The sequence below is a fragment of the Pholcus phalangioides genome, unplaced genomic scaffold (assembly GCF_987345545.1).
Source record: "Pholcus phalangioides strain wild (caught in Gottingen) unplaced genomic scaffold, Ppha-v1.0 ptg000039l_1, whole genome shotgun sequence".
Taxonomy (NCBI): domain Eukaryota; kingdom Metazoa; phylum Arthropoda; class Arachnida; order Araneae; family Pholcidae; genus Pholcus; species Pholcus phalangioides.
This window is the reverse complement of record NW_028301625.1, coordinates 31,198,098-31,225,000: the sequence shown is the minus strand read 5'-3', so window position 1 is coordinate 31,225,000 and position 26,903 is coordinate 31,198,098. Positions and strand designations below refer to the sequence as shown.

Below are 26,903 nucleotides of genomic sequence, written 5' to 3'. Positions count from 1 at the left end.
AAGTCATCCGGCCCGAAACGGGAAGCATACAGACTCAATCGGAAATATAGTCAAAGCAGATAAAAATTATCTCGCTAATTTCAGAAGTGGAAAGAGACCGCATTAATGAAGCCTGTTTGGCGAATTTTATCCGTTCCCCCCCCCCCCCGGAAATGCAATACTTTTGTGATTTGACAAAATGGCGGCAATTTACATTACGCTTGCGATATAATTTGGGACAAAAAAAAACCAACGGTGTTTTTCCCGGGTAAATTCCTTAAGAATATTTTTTTCCTCAAAAGTAGGGACTTCTCCCGAATTTCAACCGTGATTGTAAGAAGAATTTTTCGGGAGTCCGGGAAACGAAATAAAAATCCGGGAGACGTGGCAGCTATGTTTTTATGAGTTTTGAAAACGTTATAAGCGGGATTCACTGTACATATTAAGCTAAAATTTCTTACTCTTTTGATCTCTCAGCAGGAACATTTCCACCTGTCGGGCCTTAACTTTTAAATTTAAAGAGCGCTAAAATCGTTGCGGATAAGCAATGTGATTGACAAACCACTTTTACCACCACCTTTGTGTTCCTAGAACAACTCATTCCACACGTTTTATGGTGAAAAATACGCCAATCTTTCTTTTCCTTAGAGACTTAGTTTTCTAGTTGTGACCAGCGTTGTATCATTTTTAAACGCCCAAGCCTTAATTTAGAGGGGGGGGGGGGTTATTATTCCGACATTCTCTTAAAGAATGTCGAAATAATAGTTACGTTTTAACCCTACGACGCTAATCGTGGCTTGTAGAATTCTGATTCAAACTTCATTATTATATAGGCAACAATTGTTTCTTCGTGCCTTCTGCTCCTCTTAGTGAACCAACCTTTTGGGGGATGCAGAAATGCCAATTAAATATATATTTACCCATACACACAGCCGGATCCCACTCATGTTTTTCAAAAACCGTCACAAAAAACGTTGTAAGCGGTGAAAACACTTTAAACGGGAAATCTTAAGAATTAGAGTTGAGACCACGAAAATAAGTCATATTAAGCGGGAAAAAGGTTATAAGTGGGATTGACTATATACATATATATGGTTTCCTCTATTGCATCCAACGTCTATTGCGCATTAGCATATCCCACACTTTATTTTAAGCGACTGATGAAAGGGGGATTTTTACCAGGTCAATCCTGGCAGAAATCTTCCTCAGTTGCAAAACTTCTCTGAAATGTCAGATCAGATAAGAATTTAAATTTTCATGCCGGTTTACGGCATATCAGCCAACTCAAGACCTTCTATAGCATAAAGCCTTCGCACGAAGCCTTGATGTCACCGAAGTCGTCTATTTGACCAGTAGCTATTGGATAAAGCAGTACGACGTATGCGAAATCTTTACCTTTTTTTGCAGTATACCCAATGACTTGATAGGTGAATTGGACGATTTCAGTGACGTCACGAGTTTCGCGCGGAGGCTTTCTGCTATAGAAGGTCAACTAAGCGGCCTAAAAACAGAGTTTCATTGAAACTTTAAGAAATGTAAATGCATTTTTTGGGAAAAGAGACAGCCACCAAACAATTATCTGCGCTCAATCCCCACGATTTCATAGTGCAAAATCACACAATATTTCATTCACCCCGAAACTTTGCAGCGGTGGACAGTCGTTCGTTGTCAGTAAAGTACCTAGCATTTATGAATAAAGATCTAGGATTTCTACCTAAATCACAGGGTTCCCTGACTTTTTATCAATTCGGCTAATCAAATAGAAAAAAATGTAGCCAAATGAGAGAACCTTAGCCAATATGACGCACTCATAAAATGCGGATTCCAAAACAACTTATATCAAGTTCAAGATGCAAAAATAAATCAAAATGCAAATCATGTATAAACAAAAATTGTTTAATATAAAATACAAATTACAGTAAAAAAATATTTTAAGTCTCCAGAATTCACCGAGATTTGTCTGCTGTCCACAATTCAAAAGCATTTTCAAAATTGAATTGTTTCCTGCTGGGACCATTAACAGAAACACTGCTATTTGTATTTTGTACTTCAATTCTGTTCCACAATTGTGTTTTAATGAGGTTCGTGATACTGAGGGGAAGACTATAGTTCAGTAAAGGCAGAGGTCTTACACCTTTTTTTTAGGTGATAAAACTACGAAATAGCGTATGAAGTTTTCAAGCTCTCACCCAAGTTGGTTTTTTGTGGTTCCTAACTTTAAGACACGAATGCGAGCCGATCTCCTCGTTAAAAAATCTCGCCACGCAGAGCATCAGGCCTAAAACGGTACAAATATTCAGTCATTACACTTCACTCATAGTTTGAAAAATAGATGGTAGCGCTAAAAATTCACGTAGAACACTAGAAACGCACTCAAACTTAATTACACGTGCACATTTCCGGCACAACTCATTTGGTAGTAAATTGTCCATGGCGATAGAACAGAGTTGTGCTCTGTTTGAAAGAAAGCTCCCGCCCTAATGTTTCCGTCAACCACTCGGCTGCAATTGTTTTTGGGAGAACATTTAATAACACGGCTTCAAAACATACCTTCGTTACCGAACTTTTTTTCAGTTAAAACGATAAGCGAAATAATCAACAAATGTATCATGATGCATGTTCTTTATAAATGTCTAATAAATATTTAATTGCTGCAAGAAATGTTCTATCACAATGAAAAATGCTTTTCTTGTAATAACGTATGTAGAAATCAAGAAATTTGTTTCGAATTCGAAGCTCACAACAAAAAAGAAAACCATCCACATTTAGTAACAAAAAGAAAACCGTAAGACCATCACGTATCTGAAATGAAGGATTACTTTCTAAGACGAAAAAGAAAACTCTGTTCACTATTGATTGGTGCAAGATCGGCTGCACCCCTTTGTAGACGGCTCATCCACCGCTGCTGCCGTGGCGACGACCTTCGCTCAGGCACCTAACGCCAAAACGCGACACTAACACGTGACCTCAAGAACACAAATACATCATAAGTAGGTGTACAACGAGTGGCTACATTCGTAGGATTACAAACTAAAGACAGAATTTTATCGCATATTCCACTATTCGTTATGTGTAGATGCTAAAATATCTTTTATAGAGAAGAAATTAGCCACATAACGAGATCACTATATTAATTCTTTTTGCAGGATAGACACTGATCGAATACTAGCTCGAGAGTTCAAGTAGCTACAACAAAGAAAGCAAACATATTATAACTATAGACAATAAGCAAAAAATCTTTTGTCGACTAAGTGTTTCAATTGAAAGAGAAACTTATTTTTCTGAAGCTTCCACCATGCACCGTTCTTTAACAGCTGCGGTCACAGAATAAATATGGTTAGAGCAGAGTTTATTGCTCCTCTATCTAAACATCAATCGCATCATCATCGATAGATTGAAAAAAATAATTTTCACCATGGAATGACTCGATTCCGAAAAATGAAACATCTCTCAAATTAATGCGCAATACTAAAAACATTACGGTCAATAAAGAATGGTGATCTGGAACAAATATTACATACAAAACTTTCACAACTACATAAATATTTTCAAGAATGTGTGATGAATTCCTGTACAGCAAAGAAAATTACACCAAGAAGAGGCATAGGGAAAATCTCAACAATATAACGCGAATTTTCAAGAAAAATATATTTGATCTCAAACTTAAGTGTTGAAAGACCGCAATAAGCAAACTTTTACATAAAAATCCTCGGGAACTGATTGTAATTTTTTGCCAATAGAAGAAAATTTCCAATTCAAAAATGTGGTATTGATCAAGACTGCCCCTGTAAATTTGTTTTCTTGCGTGGTATTCTTACCTACAGAGAAAACTACTCTTTAACGACCACTTACTAGATCTTTAATTTGCACAAATCAACTTCAAAATGTTCAGTTTCAGGATTATAATATGTACTTCAAAAACAGTTTGTCAACCGAGATCAGTCATATAGACACGCATTAAAATTAAGAACTGAAATAATACTATGCAATCGAAATGAATTTCATTTTTAATAAAATTCTAAATATCGTAGTTAAACACAAAACCGCTTCATAACGTTCGAAATTATGAAACAATGATATCACTTGACTAAAAAGTCTAAACGTCTGTACTATCCGTAGATAAAATGTATATTTTACCTACCTGATTAGTGAAGCCACTTTCGACTATAGGGCAATAGTTAGAAATTATGAAACACCTGTTCATTATTCTGCATCCTCACCTGCCACCGAGTGTCGCCAGGATGACTGGTCAACATTCCATTTGGTGCCAGAATGATTGGCCGCCCCACCCATGACGTTTCTATATTCGATCGCAAGTAACTCCAATCACGTCGATGCATCTCGCACAACTCCACCTAACTCTTGACGAATATCATGAAAAAAAAAATAAAGGCAATCTCTTTTTCATTCAAGTTGGGAATGCTTAACAGAGAAGAATTAAAACTGATCTCTGAGGTGGGTTTTAAATTGAGTTGGTTTTTATGTTCGTGAGTTCAATATTTTAAACCACAACTCGAAGAGTATGATAAATATCTCCACGGAGCTAGAAAAGAAATTTAACCTATATCATTCAAAACTTACTTGCTACATATAAAGACTAATGTTAGAAAACTGCAGCTCTCAAGCAGCAAACGTTCGCATAAAAACTTGGTGAGCTGAGATGCGCTCAGGCAGGGAATATCAAGAACGTATACACTGAGGTTCAAGATAATGCATGCGAAAAGAAAAATAAAGCGTTAACCTTTACAGCGGCAATCCCGGGATATCTCGTCTAACTTGATCTGCTTTATCGGCATCCCCAAGGCTAGATACAATTGTAAGTTTTCTTCTCCTGATATAACATGATTTCCTTCCCCTTCCTAGGCCTGTCGATCTCCTGCCAGTGGGCGGAGTCAGCTTTTGTTCAGTTAGATAACGGAAGGGGAAGAGAAAGGATATTTTCCTTCGAGGTAATAATCGAATCCCGTTATAACGAACCTCAAGAAACCGGAGAAACCACTTCGTTAAAACGAAATTTCTTTAAAGGAATTCCAGGTTTTTGCATTGTTCCTATGTACACTTGTGGGGGATTAGAAAAGTGTTCGTTAAAACGAGATTTTCACTTAACGGTATTCGTTAAAACGAATTCCACTACGTACGTTTAAATAAATCCTAAATCTTCTAAAAAATGTATGTGCAAGCAAAGCACCAGGACCAGATATCTACCTTAGGGTCCTGATGGAATGTGCTAATGAATTGTTGGGGCCAATCGCACAGATTATAGTGGTAGGGTTGCTGTGAGGGTATCGTCCCATAGGATTGTAAGCTTGCTAATGTTGTTCTAATATTTAAAAAGGGTAGTAGAGAAGCTACGTTCAATTATCATCCAGTGAGTTTGACGAGCTCCCTCTCGAAAATTTTGTAAATTATCAAAAGGCAATAGGTGAAGTAGATAAATAAGAATATAATGTATTGTTGTATTGGATAAATTTCCCATATTCGTGGGAAAAATTGGCTAAAATTGATCCACGAAGGAATTTTTTTGACATTTACGGAAATTTTTAGTTCATCAAACCAAAAAAGATTTTTTTTTTTTAAATTATACATGCATTTATAATAATTTTCTAAGCGTACTTTACTAGATATTTTCACCGATAGATGGCCACACATTTTTCAAAATGAAAAAATTTACTCAAAAGGGAAATTGAGGATAATTTTCCTTCACTTAACTATAAGGTGATCAAACAACAACAAAAAGGTATAAATTCAATAATTCGAAAAACATGAACGATATAGTATGCACAGAAAGACAGGATTTTATTAAATAACAATTTTATTATCAGAATAGTTATTTTTATTGCCAAAAGATGGTACTAAAGTTGAAAATATTTTCACGGCATCATCTGTTAACTATTTTGTCATTGAAAATTTTCGTTATTGAAAAATTCACGTTTTTTTGTGAGGAAACGTTACGATACGCGCATACAATGAATGTTACACACACAAGTATGAAAAATATTAGTCTAAAACCGACAAAGTATTTTTATATAAATAACTATCAAATTATTTTCTTCTTTGGTCAAGCCAGTGATGGCCTAACTACTGCCTGCGGGACAGATGCGACAGCTTAGAGGTTTTATCCGGCCTACCCCGCAGATTTCAAAATAGTAATAATAAGTTTTCAATTTTAGTGTTTTCAACAAATTCATTCAAGGGGTTGCTCCATTCTTTGCATGTAGAAAATATAGTCGTGAGAATTTAAATAATTGATTTAAAAACCTGATATACAAAAAAAAAATTGGACGTAATATGCAATTCAGCCGCCAGGTTGAGCGTGAATTTTTTTTTATATGAACAGACGTATAGAAAATAAGATTTCAATACGCAAAGTATCTAATTAATTAGAATAATTAAAAATAGTATCTGTGAAAATTGACTACTGGTATCTTGGAATGAAATTTGTTTTGGCGCCCCCCAGAGCATTCGATCACGAGCCAACCACTGCTATTTTGATCAAACTTCCCGAAAAGTAGATGCAACGAAAACTGAAGATTTCAGTTTCAAATTTAGATGGAGGGTAGTTTTATATCTTGTTTTAGAAGACAAGACGAAAATTGTCTCCAGTATGAACAGTTCTTCATTATTCTTGGAAGCATCAGATTCAGTGTTATCCAGTTTTTCCTAGCTCATTGAAAGAACGCAATATTAATACGGTTCAACGAGTGTCTGTAAACGTTCAAAAAATAAAATAAATCAATCAATGGCATTGAACGAAGTAATACCTACAAGAAATGAAAACAAAGGAATTAAAATTTGCGTAATTTAATGTTCCTGTGAATAATATAACACTATTCAGACACCATTTTACCCTTTGCGGCGGCAAATTTCTGAGAACCAGCGTATTTAATTTTTGATTAAAAGTCAAATTCCTTGTCTGGAATAATATCTGCACCGAATTTCGGTCCATTTGGCTTACCAGCTTATATCCCCTATGACGACAGCAGGGGTCACGGTCGGTTTCGGGTCCATTTGACAACAGTTCCAACCTATCTGGAACAAAACACCTCTTATAATTATGGCCACCCTGTCAGTCCGAAAAAACCAAGTATGAGCAAATAATAATTATTTTCCACGGCCTTGATTCGGTGAAAATGCACTGTATGTACTGTATACGGGGTGGTGACTATCGACCGCATAATAATTACACACGTGATTCCTTGTAAAAAACTAATCGTTTTAGGATCGGACGTGAGTTATAACGTTGAAATTTTGTGACGTGTCATTTTTTTTAACGGTGAGTTACGAGCCAAACACCGAACGAAAGTACATTTCTCCACCAGCAGCGGGTTGTCACTTCTTGAAAATTAACTGAAATATTCCATCCCGTTAGAAATCAAGTTCGGCCTCTTTTCACGATTTGCGCTTTTTCTTTTCATGTAGTGTGATATTATAACATTATTACGTGTAGCTTACGTGCAATTACATGTTAGCTTTATCCACCATGTTGGCAAATTTATCATCAGATTTGTAAAGTTAACCAAATGAGATCTGAAAATTTTTTCAAACAAATCAACACTTTTTCCCCAAAATGTGGTAATTTGCTCTCCTTCACTGACAGGTGAAATCTTTTGAGGGAAGGTGCATACAGTGATAGTGTTAACTGTGCGATTTTTTTTTTACCCAGTCTTTCGAATTAAATCACGCGTTGGTGAATAAAACAGGACCGTATGTTTTGAGCAATTTTAAATTTTCATCGAAACATTTACGAGTAAAAAGCTTCAATGAAGAACGTAAAAATGGTAGCTTCTTGAAGGTGGTGTCACTGGTGGGAACAATAAAATAACGATTCAGAAACTTTTAATCAAACTTTTTCTATTAATCGGATATTTTCTATTGATCATTCATCGAGTCATATTTTCATACCGATTTAAACATGTTGCAACAAATATTTTTGATTTCCTTGTGACTGCAATTAATATTATCGCACTGAGATGATAAATATACTTTTTTTATGATAAATATTTTGACACGACTTCGAAATTTATTCCAGCCTAGATCATTTTGGCCATTTTTTGAGATGAATTTCCATTCTGGAGCGTATCTATAAGGGGGCTGTTGCTCAGGGCCCCTGTTAGAAGAGAACTTCATTTTCTCGCCGCCCTTTCGAAATGCTCTTATATTTCGTTTAATTTTTTCTCCCGAAAAATCAAAAAATCATGCTTCCCCCCAGCTCTCAATTTTCAAAATGAAAGCTACCTCTTTACTGCTTGTTTTTCTAAATATTGTTTCGAGTATTGTCATACACACACATAACATAAATGAGATGCCGTAAAAATTTTAAGTTGTGGGCTACATTTAGGCTTGCTGTAACTGATCGATTTCATTCATTAAACTTATTGCGTTGATCAAGTTAATTCTGTTGCAGAATTACAATCAAAAGCCGCGATTGCAAAATGTAAATCTTCCAAAACTTTTTATCTCAAAAATGTCACACACAGCGATACTTTATTTACTCAAGGGGGTGTCGCGACCTTTGATGTCGATTTCTCACAAACATTTTGACTTTAAAAACGACTTCATTCAAATTAAAATCAAATGAAAAATATTTTTTGTGTGATTCGGGGGTTTATTAGTTTTTTCAAAATAAAATTAAAGAATAATGAATATCGAGTGCAAACGTGAACAAGAAAAATACTTAGAACACGATTCTGACAAATTGCAGTTTCCGAGCTTATCCGTTAAGATTAAAAAAAACTGCTGCAGCAAAAATTTTGAAACTTTGTATGAATATACATGTCTTAGTAAAATGTACCTCGAACTCCAGTATCTTATCATTCATTAGGATTTCATGAATTTTTAAATTTAAAACAAATGTATAAATTTCAACAATCTGAATTCAAAATTTTTGAAAAAATACTTCCCATGGGTTAATTTCTAGATGCGAGGCGAGGTTCATTTTACTAACACATGTTGAGTAAACATTTCTGCAAAATTTCAGAATTTTTGGGCCATTTTTTTTTTAAATCTCACAAATGAACTCAAAAACTGCAATCTGAAAAAATCGTAATAACAATCGCATAAAAATTTGAAAAGTGCAACACAAGAAAGAAAACAAACTTGTTTCCGCTTTCTCGATTTTCTCTTAGGGTTAATAGAATAGTACCTTCAAAAATGCCAAGTTATGCGTTTGGTGTTCGTTCGGTGAATTTGGTAGAATTATGAAGAGACGTCAATTATTAAAGCATTATAGCTCGTTAATTATTCGTTAAATAAAAAAAAAAACCTGAAAGCACTTTTCCCATATTAGTTCTTCACAAGGAATCACGTGTGTAATTATTGGGCGGTCGATAGTAACCACCCTGTACATGTTGCGTTCCAGAACTTCGAAGTCTTATGTCTCCATGAAGCTGCTCGCCAATTCAGTCATTGTCGAGACTTCAGACACCGGCCACTTCACGAAAACGTTACACTTTGGACATGGATCATAATATCAAGTTCTGAAGAGTATCAACAAAAACCATTCGCACTGGAAGAGAGACAAGTTGAAACAAGCCTAGATACAAAGAACGAAATGATCTTGCCAAAAAGGTTCCACTAATGAAAAAGTTTAAACTCAAGTTTTTGTTTCAGAGTACCTTTCGCGAGAGAATCTATATTTTCCAAAAATTTTAACTTAAGAAAAATCAATCAATTCACTTTTGCGATCTAAAATGAGTGTAAATTTTCAAGTACACATTTATGCAAATGCGTGCCAGAAACAATGCCAGTAATTCCGCCGAAAATGACGAAAGCTAGAAAATTTGTTAGCTTAAAGAAAAAAAAAACCGATGTACTCAGTCAAAACGCCAGTATTCCCAATGCTAATAGAATTATGTAACTTGCGTTTCATTTCAGTATATCAGCGTGTAAAATCGTTGAATAAATTAGGGCTTTTTTTTAATACCAAAAACACGGCCGGACTTCGCGTTTTTCTTAAGAAAAATAAAATAAAAACAAAAATCGATCTTTAACCCTTTGCGGTTCAGAGATTTTTCGGCACTTCGTTGGTACAGTTCGTACATGATAGTGCCTCTCCCGCAACGAGGGAGGCCCCTGAATGTTTCGTCTCTTCGCAGTTTTCTACAGCTTATGAGTTCTACTGAGAAGTCGAATTCACGAGAACTTTCCTATTATCGTAATGGGCTGTTGAAACAATAAAGTACCGTTGTTTCCTGATACGGACTTACGTCGAGTCTACGTCGGCATGGGACCACAAAAGGTTAAGTCGGCGATTCAGTACTTAAAAAAATGAAATTCTCACACTATCCCTTTGCTGAGCAAATAGTCGGGAATGTGCTTATCTCTGCGTGAGCGAATTTTTCTTTAATTTTCGGTTTCATTTCGTGAAAAATAGATGACGATCACAGAAGCAAAGATCAGATAAAATCGGGGGGGGGGGGGGAGCGGCAATACAAGTGAACCTGTCAGAGAATAGAATGGATAATACGTAAATAAAATAAAATAATGAAAAAAAACTAGAACATATACAGGGTGTTTCAAAAAGAATCATCCGATTTATTTTTTTTAATCCGTTTTGATCGAATAATCAATAGGTAGAACGAGGGAAATCTCGAGTTTCACGCAGTTGCCGACAGGTAGTGCTAACGCTCTTCCCTTAAGCGCCACTTCAGTGTTTCTCAAGACGACGACTGCACAACAGAAATAGTTTTGTGTTCTAAGCTTCACGAAATCTTAGTTGTCCGTAACAACTGTTCATCGTGCTTTTCGTCGACAATACCCTGGTGTTGAACTTCCTACCGCTCAGAGCATTAGGCGATTGTATAAACAATTCCGAGATACGGGTTTTCTGTGTAGAGGGAAATCCCCTGGCCGTCCCCGCATGTCAGACGAAAATGTGGAGCGCATCCGACAGAGTTTCGCACGTAGTCCACAAAAATCCACTCGTAGTGAATGCGAACATGCTCGCAAAAGTTTGGGATGAGTTTGACCGGGGCCTTCGTGATTTTTCCCTTCTTACCTTCTTTAAATCACGTCGTGTTACGTCAGTAGCCCTTAGTCCTGCGATAACCGTTTTAGCCCCAAAGCGATTACGATATGAATCTCGGTATCAGCCATGGTAAATATCTTAGATTCTGTTACAGCGAACCCCTTTTTTTAGGCCGGGATTACAATATAATAGTTTGATAAAAGATCTTTTACAGAACCTGCAAAAAACCACCTATAAGCGCATCGGTTACATTCGAGCAAATGCAACCGGTGATCTTATTGGTTGAATTTTTGAAATTTTATCAAAGAGCTTTTACAAAACTTTTATAGTGTAATCCCGGCCTTACACACATTGAATGGCAAAATTACAAAAAAATTATAACATACCTTGAGTCCCAACAAGTATGAGAGGAACTTCGCCAGGACTTCGATAATGTGACATTTTGGTATAATAATTGTAAATAGCGTTGAATGAAGCTTCATTTTCTAAACTGAACACGTAGATGACTGCGTCCACCCAACAGCTAAACTGTTAATGAAAAAGAAAAAAAAAGACTAAATATCTAGACCACTGATTTCACATTCCACGCACTGATTTTGCGTTTACGGATAAAAATTTTTAGTAAATTATGTTCCTCAAAACGTAGAAAATATTTTACTCAGCCAGTTTTTTTTTTCAATTTTATTCTGCACAACACTATTCGAGTTATTAAACTGATCGCATTAAATTATGAATTGGAGTATCATCAAAATTTAAAAGGTAAAAAATGACTTACAAAATAAGGGAGCAGGAAAAAAAAAATTGAACACGGGTATGAAAAAATGGAGATAACGGAATTTTTTTAAAATCTTGCATCAACTTGACATTCACTCGTCTCCTAGTCAGAGGCTAGTCACACTCACAGGGACGGCGAAATAAAACTTCCCCAACTTGAATGGCTTTCTACTACTAACTCAAAATGGAGCGAAATTGGGATGACATTCATTAACACGTAATATGCCGAGCACTTTCGTTGCTTCAGTGTTTCTCAACGTGTGCGTTACTGCGAGCTGGAAATGTTGATTTGTGTGCCTATTTATGCTTTGAAGTATTCTTTTATATGGAAATATATCTACCAAATTATTCTGGGGAGCCGCGAATAAACCATTAACTTGGCAAGAGAGCCACGGGTGACAAAAGTTTCAGAACCACTGCTTTAGTTCAATGTGGTTCCACCACACCCGAAAATTAGAATCTGATGACAATTTTCAGATTTTTCACACGGAGGAAAAGGATAAAAAAGGGAAAAATGATAATGGGGGAGAGAAAAACAGGCGATACAGTCGAACCTCGTAATATCGCCCCCCCCCCACCTGATGTCCCGATTAACGCCAGAAATTTTCCGTGAATAAATCTCCCATGTATAGGGATTAGACGGGTTCAACCGTTAAATCGATATAACGATGTTATGAGAGCATTTTCGTATTTACTACTTAGTTTCTTTTTTAATCACTCATAGAACTTCCTTTTTTTTTTTTGCGCTCTTTTAGCAATCCTGCCTTTACTTCTTATCTATCTGCCAGAGCTTTCTGAAGTTCAATACCTATCTGTTTATTTTCAATTGGCGATACCGTCAAATTAATAAACTCTTCTGTCTGGTTCCTACATTTGGACGAGAAATTCCAGAAGTAACACATGATCTATTGACCAATTAGAAGGTATCATCTGAGTCAGAGTGCTCGAAATCTAGGTGTGCCACACACTTCTTGGCGAGAACGTTTAGGTAGGGAGACCCGGCACTCATTAGTGGCCGGACCAACACGAATTTCTTCAAAATTCAATTTATAATCTATTTAAAAATATAATACACCAGCTTTCTTGCCAGGGGGGGCTCCCAAGGACAGAGGATGATGGTGGGTTAGTATTACCCTTTTGTACTTTGAGTGGTTTTTGGTTAGATTGTATTTGTTTTCAGCAGTAGTTTGTAGTCAACGGCCATTATACCATGCTGAAAACACCGGTTCTCGTCCGATCACCGAAGTTAAGCAGCATCGGGCGCGGTTAGTACTTGAGAGGGTGACCACCTGGAACTTAATAAAAAGTGATGCCGCGTGCTGTTGGCATCACTTTTTATCAAGTTCCGCAGAGGAATATGGACGAGGTGCATGTCTGGTTTAGTAGTAGTGGTTTATGTTGTTTTTTTTATTATTGATGTGAAATAAGCTTTTGTTTAATATACACTGGTGAAATAAATTGAGAGAATTTGCATATTTTATCGAATTTCATGAAAAGAACTGAACTGAATGTAAAACCACTGCTTCTAGACAAAAATTCAAATCTTGTACGTCAAATACGTAAGCGTAAACGTGTGTGTAGGCGGAGCCAGTAGAGAAACGGGCTTTATAAGCTCGCGTAAGTTAAGATGCATTTCGTTCGCTAGCACGCCTCGGCGAATTTCTTGGTGTTATTTTGCAGCAATCGGTTAATTTCAAATTGTAACAGTAAAAATGAGTAACCACCAACGTTTACATGATGGAATGAGGTGCCGAATTGTGGGGAGGCTAGAAGCAGGCCAATCTCAAGTCCAAATTTGTAGAGAAGTCAATTTAACGCCCAGCGTCGTGTGTAACTTATGGAAACAGTTCCAGGATACCGGATCCATCGAGAGAAAGCCTGGGCAAGGTCGACCAAGAGCCACGACGGCCAGAGATCACCGTTTGTCGATTATAGCGAGGCGTAACAGGAGTGCTACAGCTTCTCAGCTCTCTCGTGACTTGCATGCAGCCACAGGAACCCGTGTATCAAGGGTGACTGTTTCCAAAAAAACTTCATGAGAGAGGGTTGTTTGCAAGAAGACCTGCTGTTTGCGTCCCACTCACTTCTACGGACAGGAGAATCTGTTTATCATGGTGCAGAGAGCATAGAGATTGGAGTATGGATCAATGGGCGACCGTTCTCTTCACTGATGAGTCCCGGTTCAGCCTAAGCACCGATTCTCGCCGTACATTCATATGAAGAGAACCAGGGACCCGCTACCTATCCTCCAATGTCCGCGAAATCGACCATTATGGCGGAGGAGGTTTAATGGTCTGGGCAGGCATCATGTTGGATGGCTGCACATCTCTCCATGTCTTTGAAAGAGGCACTGTGACAGGTGTGAGGTATAGGGATGAGGTCTTGGAGCCCTATGTCCGCCTTTTCATGGGTGCAGTTGGCCCTGAGTTCATTTTAATGGACGATAACGCGAGGCCACATAGAGCTCTTCTGCTCGACGATTTTTTAGAGCGTGAGGATATTCGCTGCATGGATTGGTCAGCCAGATCTCCAGACCTTAACCTTTAGAGCATGTCTGGGACGCTCTGGGGAGGGCAATTGCAACTCGCAACCCCCCCTCCGGGAACCATCCAGGGAATGAAAACAGCGTTGCTGAACGAGTGAGACAAATTGCCACAGGAAATGATAAACTGCCTTATTTCAAGTAGGAAATCGTGCTGCGAGACCTGTATATCTGTAAGAGGGGACCATACCCCTTTTAACCCATTTTTTGTTTATTCTGCAACCGCTGTTTCATACCTTCCGACTCCAACGAGTGTTACGCACGATCACGCGTGTGTATTACAATTATTGAATGGTTGTTTTGTATTGTATCAATGTATGTACATATCAAATTTCATTAAAATCGGTACAGTAGTTCTAGAGATAATCGACCAAGTCTGCAAATTCTCTTAATTTCTTACACCAGTGTATTATAATTGATCGTGACCGAATCAAAGTTGAATTTTTGTTCAAAATGGTATATTTGGAGAGTTTAATCAATAGTATTTTAAAATATGTTTCAAGCGAACAAATGATTAAAATTAAATCTTTGCACACAATGTAGCAACACGCTCCAGTATAATTGCGGTTATACTGGCGCGAAGATATGAGAGAGACTAGGAAGGGAAAATGCATCGGGGTAGAGGAAGAGACATCCGCGCATAGTAAAAGAGAACATATAGCTAAAATGTGTAAAAGTTTTTCAATTTGTTGTTCTTTTTCATTTTAATTTATGTTCGCAACAACTTGTTATAGCGTCAGAATTCTGCAAAATAGTGGTGTTAAATCGGGGTTCGATTATACATTATATTAGTTCAGCATCACGCACTAGTGACCTACAACGGTACAATTATTCAATCATTATACTTCACTCATAATTAGAAAAATAGATGGCAGCACTATACATAACAAGCATTACACAGAAATTTCACGTTAGGTTCACAACACGTACATCCCAACATCTACCAATTCGTGAGTAGTTTATAAGAGGAATGTGGACGAGGTGAATGTATGGTTCAGTAGTAGCAGCACTAGTGACCAATGCATCCCTAACGCTGCGGTTATACTGGAGCGACTAGGAATGGAAAATGCATCGGGGTAGAGGAAGAGACATCCGCGCATAGTAAAAGAGAACATATTGCTAAAATGTGTAAAAGGGTGCGATGATGATGCCTCTGCAGAAGAGGAAGAAAAAAAGGGGAGAAACGGCCAATCAGCAGATGGCGGAAAATCCCATCTCTATGTGAAAACAAACACCGTTGTTCGAAAATCTCGCACCTCGTTGATCGTTACTTTCTCCTCCTCTCAAGTATATATATGTGTGAAGTGTAGAACAAAACAATTGTTTTCGTCGCTAGTCTCTATTATGCACTCCCGTACCTCGTGGTCGCCTGGCTATATGTTACATTAAAGGAAATACCCCAACAGGTGATGCTGTTGCCATGCGAATGGCTTTACGAATATTTATAATTCCCTTCCATTTTCAACAATGTTCTTTATTCGCTGAATCGTACTTTGTACCTCTAAATAAAGGGAAGTTGCTTTAATCACTATGCCAAAATATACCGTCATCCGAATCTTGCACGAATATCTTTCACGGGTAGACTTGGTTTTACAAGAAATCCATTTACCATAGAAGTCACATGGAGTGAAATCAAGTTAGTGCAGAGTGATCACCCTAGCATACGAAACAAGCAGTAGAAAGATGCGCAAACTTGCATTAATTATTAACATGTTACCCTGAATGCATCCGTTTGTGAAAAGTACTGCGAATAATGAAACTCGTAAATATGTCGCGATACAGTTGTCGGTGACAGAACTGGTCTCATCTGAAGTCAGCGCCGGATTAACCCATATGAAGGCCCTAAGCATTCAAGTAATTATGTGTGGTGGCCCCGTCTCCTTTACTTTTAACCATAACTAATAATTAGTAAGCAGGTATTTTTAGGTGGAAAAGAAGGGGTGGTGGGCTCAAGAAAACTATTTTGCCCGGGCCCATGTTAAATTTTTGCAAAATCATTTTCCTTTTTTGACCGAATAACGTTCAACATAGCTGCCGTTACACATTTAATTCAAGTCAGTTCTTGCAGAAACCAACAAATAACGTTGCTATGCCACTTTACACAGCTACAGAAAAGGTGTTTCTCCTAATTCAGATGTCTGTCCTTTAAAGTTTGAAAAAACGACATAGCCCGTTGTTTGGACGAACGCTTCAATAGTCACAGTGTAACCACACCATAACAGATTTATTGCTTTCATCGGTGGGAAATATGATTTTAAGAATGAAGTTGTTTTTGAAAACGAAAGAGAAACATGCAAAATTCATTCACATTCACAAGTGTCTTTTACTGGGATACAGGGTCATCTATACTGGTTAATCTTTATGCTAACTTTTTATACTTGAAAAATTACACTTCTGAAGTGCCCGCGAACTGATTTGGAACAATAGAAGGCCCCCTTTTTCTAAGTTCAATATTTCACTGACCCTATATATAAAATATCTTCCACTTGCCGTAGACGACAGTTGTAATGGCATTCACAATTTCACTTTATACAGAATAGCTCAAAAACAACGGAAAAATTCAAAATATTTATAATATGCAAAGGAAGATTCAATAGTTACATATCTCACTATTTGCTGAAAAGTAATATTCTTGACAACCGATTCTTCAGACAGAAAGGGTACTGCCCAATTTACAAGCTGTCTGATCAATTGAAAAGGGAATAAATTAGTACAGAAACTTTTTCGATTGATATGAAAATCGTAAATTTCGAAATCGAAATTTTTAAGGGAGGTTTTTACCTTTTAACATGGTGAAAAACTATGTTCTAGTAGATATCATTAAAAGTATTATTTCACCATTGATTTATTTTTATTTCAAATTTGGTATTCATATATTTGACCGTTATCTGCGGCTTCGCTTGCGTGGATTTGGTAATCTGAAAATTCGCCCTTAGAGGTTTAATTTAGAAAAATCTCTCTTAGTGAGTCTCAAAATAAAAATGACCAAAATTTCATATTTATAGCTTCAAGTTTCTCCGTATAAACTTTAATCCCCCTTATGCACACATTAAGGGTTGAATTCTTTCTTAATGAGTATCTACATTATATAAAATAAAACTACTGACCAAATTTCATATTTATATCTTGAGCGGTTTCAACTCGGCGATGATGACAGACAGGAAATGTTAATTAAAATGTATACATAAACTGCAAACCGATTACAAATATCTCTGATATCATCCACAACATTGCTTTCACTTGTTCTATCACGTAATTTAGCAGTTATATTGATCAGTTCAGTACGTTCACATTATTCAGCAAGAGGAGACATTAAAAACGCAACAGAAGACAGCTGAAAAAAAAACGAAGCGGTATCTCAGCAAAGAACAACGCCCAAATCTAGGAAACTCGGAAAATGTTTTTTTTTCCAGTTTGCGTCTACATGAACACGCCTTCCCCCCCCCCCCTTTTTTTAGCAGAGAGCCAAAGTTTGGGAAAAAACCATTAATATCTGTAACGAATAAAATGCAGTGGTTTTATCAATTAGGTATAGCTCTCATCACTGAAAAGATTCAATGGCTCCGTGCGATGGACGGTAGCAACATTCCAGTAATAATGGGCCATTCAAGTATTACGTCAGCAGATTTTTAGCCATTTTTGACAGCCCCCACTTGCCAGCAAAATTCCGCCCCCCGTCAGCAAAATTTCGTCAGCTCTGCCCCTTACCATCTAACGCCCATCGGGATTAGAAAAGTATACAGGGGAGAGGATGCACGAGGCCTTTCCCATGGCCCCCGATCAAAAATTTATTTTTTTGATGCAAAAAATATTTAAAAAGAAATTAGAATATCGGAAGAAAATACCTTCATGTTATACTGAATTTCTGTTAACTTCAATGCTATTTGAAGGATAAGAACTCAAAAAATTTCTCTTTAAAAAATTCATTGCGACCTACCCTTCAAGCCATATATTCTCAACCCACGGCCAGTGGGCCGAATTCAGCCCTCGGGGTTATCTGACGTAGCCAACAACCTCAAACCCAACTTTGTAAAAATGAACTAAGCGGCACATTTACAGTTCACCTGAACAACACGCGGCACAGTTCCAGAACACTTAAAAGGTCCGTGGTACATTTAGAGATACCTAAGTAACAGGGACAGTTTCAGAGCACTTAAGCGGCCCGCAGTGTAGTACTACATCAATCCGCGGCACATTCCCGGATTACTCAAGTGACGCGCGGCACAGTTCCAGAGCATTTAAGTGGCACGCAACACATTTCCAAATCAATTAAAAGATCCGCGGAACATTTAGGGATCACTAAAGTGGCTTTACAGTGTAAATATCTCAGGTACCCATTTAATTAGGGAAAGCTTTTTATTGTTTTTGGCACTCAAAAAAGATGCCATTAAGAATATTTCATATTGTTATAAAGGGTGGATGATGACGTAAGCATCATGCGAACCCCCGAACTCCCTATGTCACCAAAAGCCAGCAAATCCGAACCCCACCCCATCGATTCCGACGTAATACTTGAATGACCCCTAACTCGCAAATGTTGCCGTAGTCCATAGCACGGAGCCATTCAACATGCTCGCGTGGATTTGGTAACCTGAAAATTACTCGGCGATGATTCCCCAATACAACATTTGAAACTATCACGATTCCTTGGGGGTTGAATTTTCAGAAATCCTGCCTCAGTGGGTGTCTACATTATAAAATATAATATTGACCAAATTTCATATTTATAGCTTCAGTGGTTTCGGCTCGGCCATGAAAGTTTCATTGATTTTAGAGCGGAGCCACGATTGCGCCATATAACTTTCGAACCGCCTTTCGACGCCCCTTAGCAGTTGATATTTGAAAAGTCCCTCCTTAAAGTGAATCTTTACATCGTAAAAATAAAACTGACTAAATTTCATATTCATAGTTTCAGGTGTTATTGCTCCATGTAACCTTTGAACACCGCTTAGGGGCTTGAATTTTGAAAAACCTTTTTTTAGTGAAAGCCTCTACAAGATGAAAATACTGACCGAATTTCACATTTTGCACTTCAGCGGTTTCGGCTCGGCGGTCAGTAAGAGGACATGTCATATACACACACACAGGGCGATTCTCAGAAAAGTTGTTCTTTTTCTCCCGATAAATTTCAACAGGAATGCCGTTTTAACGTTTGCGGAGCGGCCGTTTCGCAACGCGCTAGCGCATTTGCGTTTCACGTTATACCATGCATTCTTTGATGACAATTGTATTGGTGTGTACTATCACCTCTTAAAGTTTTTCCCATCTCTTCTGAATCACCGTGTCTGTCTGTGCTGTCCCAAATTTTACAGTGGATATATATCTCTGTAACCGTTTTCTGAAAATTTGAGTGTACACATGAAAAAATAAATTAACTTTTTATAGAGTCCACGGGGGGGGGGGGGGGTGTGCTCAAAAAGAATTAGGAATTTGTTATAATAGGAATTAGAAAATTGTTACTCCCTCTCTACTGAGGCCACTCAAACATTCCACTTTTCTAAGTGCAATAATCACTGAGATCTTCGAATTCGAAAAACGGTGGAAATGTGGAAGGGGGGAAAGCTCTAAATGCGGAAAACCCGTTTTACCAGTATTTATCGCTGTTTTTTTTCCCAAATTTCCTCCAATTTTCGAATTCGAATATTTCAGTGAATATTGCCCTTATAAACGTGGAGTTTGGTTTCTTGAGCACACGAGGAATGTATAAAAAGTTAATTTCTTAATTTTTTCATGTATACGACCACCACAAACAAATTTTCAGATTTTAAGTAACTGCACGTGATTTGAAAACTTGCAATTGAACGTATGTTTCGAGAGTCAACGGTTAGAGATATCCGCTGTGCAAACAATTTGGGACAGCCTGTATATGCGCTCCAAGGAGGGAATATTCTATCTGCTTTCATAGCTTAGAGGTAAAGCACTCATCTGGCATACGAGAGACTCCGTGATGTCAGAGATGAGAATATTCCGTTCCTAAACATCAATATCTCTTCACACAACCAGTTTTCCGTATATATTGTATTAACGAAGGGGAGGGCGACTTTCTCTACTGAAAAGATATTTTATACGTTGAAGCGCGCATATCTATTACAGGGAAAAAACTTAAGGCCGGCATTACACTATAAAAGTTTGATAAAAGTACTTTTATAAAAGTTGAAAAATGCAACCAATAACAGCATTGGTAACATTCTAGCAAATGCAATCGATCACCTGATTGGTTGTATTTTTCGAGTTTTATAAATGAACTTTTATGAAACTTTTAGTGTAATCCCAGCCTTAGGCCTGGATTACACTATACAAGTTTCATAAAAGTTCTTTTATAAAACTTGAAAAATTCAACCAATAATCGTGACGGTTATATTCGCACAAATGCTACCGATAGTCTTATTGACTGCATTATTAAAGTTTTATAAAATAACTTTTATTAAACTTTTATAGTGTAATCCCGGCCTTACTCAACCTCTTTTACTCCCACTCATGCATCGGCAACATTCGGGAAGGAAAGTATTCGATCACTGTTGTGCAAAAATGCGTTGACAAACTATGAAGGCGCAGGGTGAATGCACAATGGGCTTTCATTATTCCACCTTTATATGAAGCCCTAAGAAATGGGTCAAACAAGAAATGCATCTTTGATTTTCCATTTAATACCCTGTTGTGGAGGGGCGCAAAATTAGAGTTGAAAGGGCGAAAAAAAGCTTTTCGACCAAGAAAACATGGTCGGGGTTGCCAAAAATAGGTCCCGCATGGGTAGAGATTTTTTTTTTTCTCAAGCCTCGCTCGTATATCTATAGTGTGGTATTGCCCTGCTTGGGGCCAAAGATCGGTAGGAGCTGACAGAGTTAGGGGGTTCTGAGAAGCGCGTATTGTGTACAGATAATGCGAGATAAATTTCTCAAAATACAGAGAGTACGAACTCTAAAAGTTTCTCAATATATACAGTAATATCCTGTTACGTGATAGGTGGGACCAGAGTAATAATAGTACATATATATCTTTAGTCCATGGGTGGGACCGACGATAACCACGTAAGTGGGGGGGGGGGGTTTGATTTCGCATACAAATACTGTACAAATAAATACCAGTTAATTGAAACCAAAACTTTGGAAAACACGTCTGTTTTCTTTTTATTATGGATATACCATGGTACTTTTCTACGGTTTCATTAAATTTAAAACTTTTTTTTAAGGAACAGTGTAGTGATAAAGAAAGGTTCCAATTCCAAAAATCTACAAATCAAAGTCACGTGTTGGACGCGCTGGATGTTTAATATCATCTTTTGGTCCATCGAAAAAAAATAACTGTTCAAGTTTGGCGGCAAAGAAAACTTTCACCCTTGGGTCGAAATTAACTAAGAGTTGCAGACATTGTCATCAAAGAGCATCACATTTAACACATTGACTGCTGGTACTTTCGACCTGTATCAATGCCTTGTGCTGAATCGACTTACTTGAAAAATCTTTTTTTTTTTGCACTAATTCGATTGTATTATGTCCCTCAAGTTGTTAAAATAATTTATTTTTCAAAACTGGCAATAATGTTGCGCTTACACTTCAGGTATGAAATTGTGACCACCTTTGCAAAAATGGCAGATTCCATACAAGACTTAGAATTCCATTCCTAAATAAACAGCAAAGTTTCATCTTCGTAACTATAGCCAGGGCCACAACTATAAACGGAAATTAACTCTGTCGCCCGGGCCAGTATTCATCTTGACACCCCCCCCCCCCACACATTATTTTGAACGGGAAAACTAAGCTCATCGCCCTTTCTGATCCAGCGTCAGGGGCGAGAGACCCCCTTCCCACCCCTACTTGCAGCACAGACTAGCGCCTCTCAAAAATCAGTATTTTCGTTACATATAATTTCATCTATCAGAACACCACATGTATAAATATTATACATTCTTTAAACAAATGCAAAGGCCACAAAAGGCGAAATGCCCAACGAAATGGCTGAAAAAAGATGCCCATAAAAAATATGGATGTCGAATATGTATCTAAACAATATCAAAAATACAGGAACCCAATAAGAGCGATAAAAAAAACCCAATAATTATGATAAAATATAAATATACTGTCCATAAATAATTATGGTTGTCTCATCTAAGTATGGATAGCTTCTCGCATTATCCCAATATGTTCATCGTATTTCTTTTTAAACGCGTCAATTGTGTTAGAATTCACACAATTTTTCTAGATTATCACTCAATAATCTCAGCTATTTTAACATAACCGCATGATTGTGCTTTAATATAAAAAAGTGTATTTTTTCACAGAAAATCGCGAAATAACTCCGAAGTCGCGCAACTCGGTATTATGCAATAATGTACTATATACAATACTTCCTGATTTTTCCTATGCGCAGTTCTTGAATGATTTTTGAAGATATGGTGCTGCCATCTGTCTGTCGGAGAATGTAACATGCCTATTTTTCAGTTTTATTTTGATGGAACTTTCATACATACGTAAATTTTGCAAAAAATAAATTTTAAAAAATCAGAAATTTCGCATTTATTCTCCAGAAACATTCAGATCAGCAATTTATTCGCAGTACCGAATTCCAAATAACAAATTTCATATTTGTTCACAAAAAAAACAAAAACTCTCGAATACATAAAACAGCTGTAATAAAAAATTTAGCATTTAGAAAAAACTAGCCGTATTACTGTAAAGTGTTAAAGTACTTAGTTGAAATTGATATTACAGTAATCTCTACTTTCTCCTAATTTAACCTTATTTTTCAAATGATTTTTATAGCATCTTTTTCCGAAATTCTAAAAAGTTTCATATACAGTCGAGTACACTTAGAACATAACCCGGATAGTCGTGGATATAACATACGGATATTAAATCCTTAAAATTTGGCCCATTCACGTCCAGATATTTTTACATTTTATAACATACCCTGCTTAAAACATGCACTGCGAATATAACAAACCAAAAGAAGTCTTAACAATGAAAATAATCCGGATGTAACATACTGCAAAAACACCCTGGAAAAATAGTCAAAAACAGATTTTTTTGTACAACATTTATTGTATGTGGGTGATATCTTGACGTTTTCTCACAAAATGACCTACATTTTTTCAATAATTTTTTCACATTGCCGGAACAGTTATATTTTTCATCAACAGATGCCACGGAATATGGGATTTTAGCGCTAACTGTCGATGATAAATATAACTATTTTGTCAATAAATTTAAGAATTTTAAATTTTTTGGGATTAAATAAAATCCTGTCTTTCTGTGCAAAACCGTATCGTCTATGCTTAGTCGAAATATTGAGTTTTTACTTGATTTTATTACTTTGTGACCTTTTTTTGGTGGCGGTGATTAAAAAACAATTGTAAATCAACTCAGTCACTGTTGAAAAGCTATGCTAATTCAAGTATATTATTGATTGGTGACGTGTATATAAAATTCATAAAAATCAAAGGGGTTATTTTTTCTGAATTTTTAAATTGTACAATACTGTGCTCTTCAAAGGGAAAAACCGTTTACATAAATTCAAAAAAATCATTAACGTTTCCAACAATGTCTGCACGTTGTTGTATATCTTGTTTTCTAATAAATTTTCAAAACTTTTCACATTATCAGTCAAAAAACTATATTCATGCTATATCATTTATTATAGTATTATGTATTTCAATTGTGTGTCACATAAGTATAATTTATCCACGACAATCTCAAAAATGCATATATGCTATTAAGCTAATTTCAACGCCACCGACAAAATGAAAACGGTAAGTGCAACCTTTACAAAATTATACCTTACCTATGTAGGCCTGAATAGGTAATACTATAAGGCCGAATCGGCCTGTCGCCTGGCAGTCGAGTGGTTAGGAAACGCTTCTCACTGTGCAGGTCTGGGTTCGAATCCCGGTTCGGGCATGGATGTCTACTAACACTAACAAATTCCCTGGACGGATCATGCTGATCCCTTGGGAATACGTGATGATCACGTTATTATTATAAAAGGATAGCGTGTATAAAACGCATTTATCGTTTTTTTCTCAACTTTTCTCCGGTGTTTGAATTCAAATATTTCGGAGAAAATCGCAATGAAACACGTGGAATTTTTTTGTTGGCCTCAGAAAAGACCGGGCAACAACTTTCAAATCGGGTTTTTGAGCACAGGGTGTTTCCGTGTACAAAGTCAATTTTCAAGGAAACTTTTTTTTCTGGATATTATGCTTAGGTGAACTCGGAAAGGAAAGTCATCTCGTCTCCACCGGGACTCGAACCCAGGCCCTCTTGCATACCGGGAAAGCATGCTACCATCTACACCACTGGAGACACGACCCCCTCCTTCCTTATTTCACGCACTGTGGCATGAGGCACTGAAGTAGACACAAGTCAATTTTCTTTAGTTTAATAAATACACAACCCCTTGCAATATGAATGACGAATCTGAGATCCACATGAAATTTGGATACTTTTTTTAATCGGCAAGTATTTCCTCTAGGACAGTGGTTCTAAACCTTTGGAAACCCACGGCCCAGTAAATCTCTCTTGCGTAAGTAAAAGGCCCGGTCATACACGCAACTAACGAGAAATTAATGGGAAAAATGAAACTGCGAATCACTCACGGCCCGGTGTGACTAGTCTAAGGACCCGGTATTGGGCCGCGGCCCGGCGGTTGAGAAACACTGCTCTCGGTTCGCCAGTAAAATGCGGCAAGGGGAATTATAGAATCAACCCTGTACACGGCGTTAAAAATGTCAACTTTCATGAAACTTCCTTCACATGATTATGACATCTTGACATTTTTCGAGTCACTAGCACATGGTCGGAGAGACGGGAAAGGGGGTCGACTGATCTAATGTATATGCCTACATATGAATTGACATCATGCCCCCCCCCACAATCACCATCGACTTTCATGTCTATCTCCGCGTATGCACTAGCACCGTCTATACCAGTAGTGGGAGTTCCCCCAAACTTTTTGGCACACAAAACACAAATATAGAATACTCAGTTCAAAAAAATTCATAAAATCAGCTTTTTATAAAGTCATGGAAATGTGATCATCCTTGAAGTACACTCATTGCCATAAAAATTTGCGCACCCAGAAGTCGTCGTCAAAATGAAACGAAATTTTACACATGTAAGTACTACGTTGATATAAGTAAGTGATTAGAAAATCCAAGAAAAAGGATCATTTATTGCAGAAAAAAGTACAGATGAACAGAAGTTTTAGTACTCTGTTGGACCCCCTCTAGCGCGAATGCACGATGCGATACGAGCGGGCATTGAGGCATACAAGTTCCGTATGATGTCCTGAGACATCTCGTTCCACAGTTGCTGTAAATACGCCTCTAGTTCGACCAACCTCGTAGGCTGTCCAACTTGCCGTCCCAAATGATCCCAGATATGCTCGATTGGTGACAAATCAGGGGATAGAGCAGGCCAGGGAAGGGTGGTAATGTGGCGGAGACAGTCTTGTGACATCCTTGCTGTGTGTGGCCTAGCATTGTCTTGTTGAAAAATGGCTCCTGGGAGCCCTGCCATGAGTGGCAACACATGTGGCTGAAGGATGTTATGGACGTACCGCTGGGCTGTCATTGTGCCATGGATCAATATTAGGGGTGACCGTGTATCGTAAGCAATGGCACCCCATACCATGACACCAGCTGTAGCAGCGGTGTCGCTGTAAAGCGAAGGCAGGATTGAAGCGTTCACCACGGGGCCTCCACACACGAACACGATTGTCATCACTGCTCAAGTTGAATCTCGATTCGTCGCTGAAGACGACCTGGTTCCATTCCGTTGCAGTCCAATCCCGTCGTGCTCGACACCACTCCAAACGGAGGCGTTGGTGGGTGGGTGTCATTGGCAGCACACGTAATGGGAGCCGCGATACCAGATTTCCTTCAGCCAGGCGCCTTGCGATGGTTCGGGTAGACACAGGGGCCCGTAGTGAAGCTGCTGCCTGTGTCTGGATAGCGGCCAATGAGGCAGTTGGCTCTACGCGTGCGTTTCGGATGATGTGACGGTCTTCTCGACGACTGGTCTGTCGAGGGCGTCCTGAACCTGGTCACCGTGTAAATGACGTCTCTTCTGTCCACTGGTCCCAACACCTCCTCACAGTAAAATCAGAACGGCCTAGTTGACGAGCTACTCGCCGAGCTGACCACCCAGCTTCCATCATCCCGATGATTCTTCCCCTATCGAACTCTGACAACTGCTCATATGGTCTTCGACGGCGGCGTAACGGCATGTCTACCTCAACATTTCCTTTGCAAACGATTAAATACACTCCAGCAAGCTCTGCTTACCTGTTTTATACTCCAAGGAGAACGAAGTTCAACGCCATCTAGTGGCATTACGCAATGCGCAATCACGCTGCATTTCTAATCATTTGCATATCTGCCCGACATGTACCTTCAGGCCAACTTTCGTTTCGATCCCACAATTATTTCTTGGTGCGCAAATTTTTATGGCAATGAGTGTATTTAAAGTACCCGACACTACGTTGAAAACGTAATTTTGGAAGAAAATATAGATTTTTTTTTTTATAAGCCTAATTTTTTACGATTCCAAAACAAGCCTTGTTTTGTTTATATGACGCTCAGAACGGAAGTTACGTCCACTTTAGTGTTCCATTTTTACATACAAGTAATCTGCGAATAAAAACTTC

The 26,903-nt window shown here is 37.9% G+C and overlaps 1 protein-coding gene across 2 annotated transcripts in view; it reads right to left on the bottom strand.

Annotated features, from left to right (window-relative positions):
- The window catches only part of CenG1A (Centaurin gamma 1A), a 248,044-nt gene that overhangs the window by 72,315 nt on the left and 148,826 nt on the right, over window positions 1–26,903 (bottom strand). For both annotated transcript variants that reach the window (XM_089253933.1, XM_089253934.1), the window contains exon 5: window positions 11,332–11,473. In XM_089253933.1, the coding sequence (XP_089110059.1) occupies window positions 11,332–11,473 (142 nt within the window). The remainder of the gene's footprint in view (window positions 1–11,331; window positions 11,474–26,903) is intronic.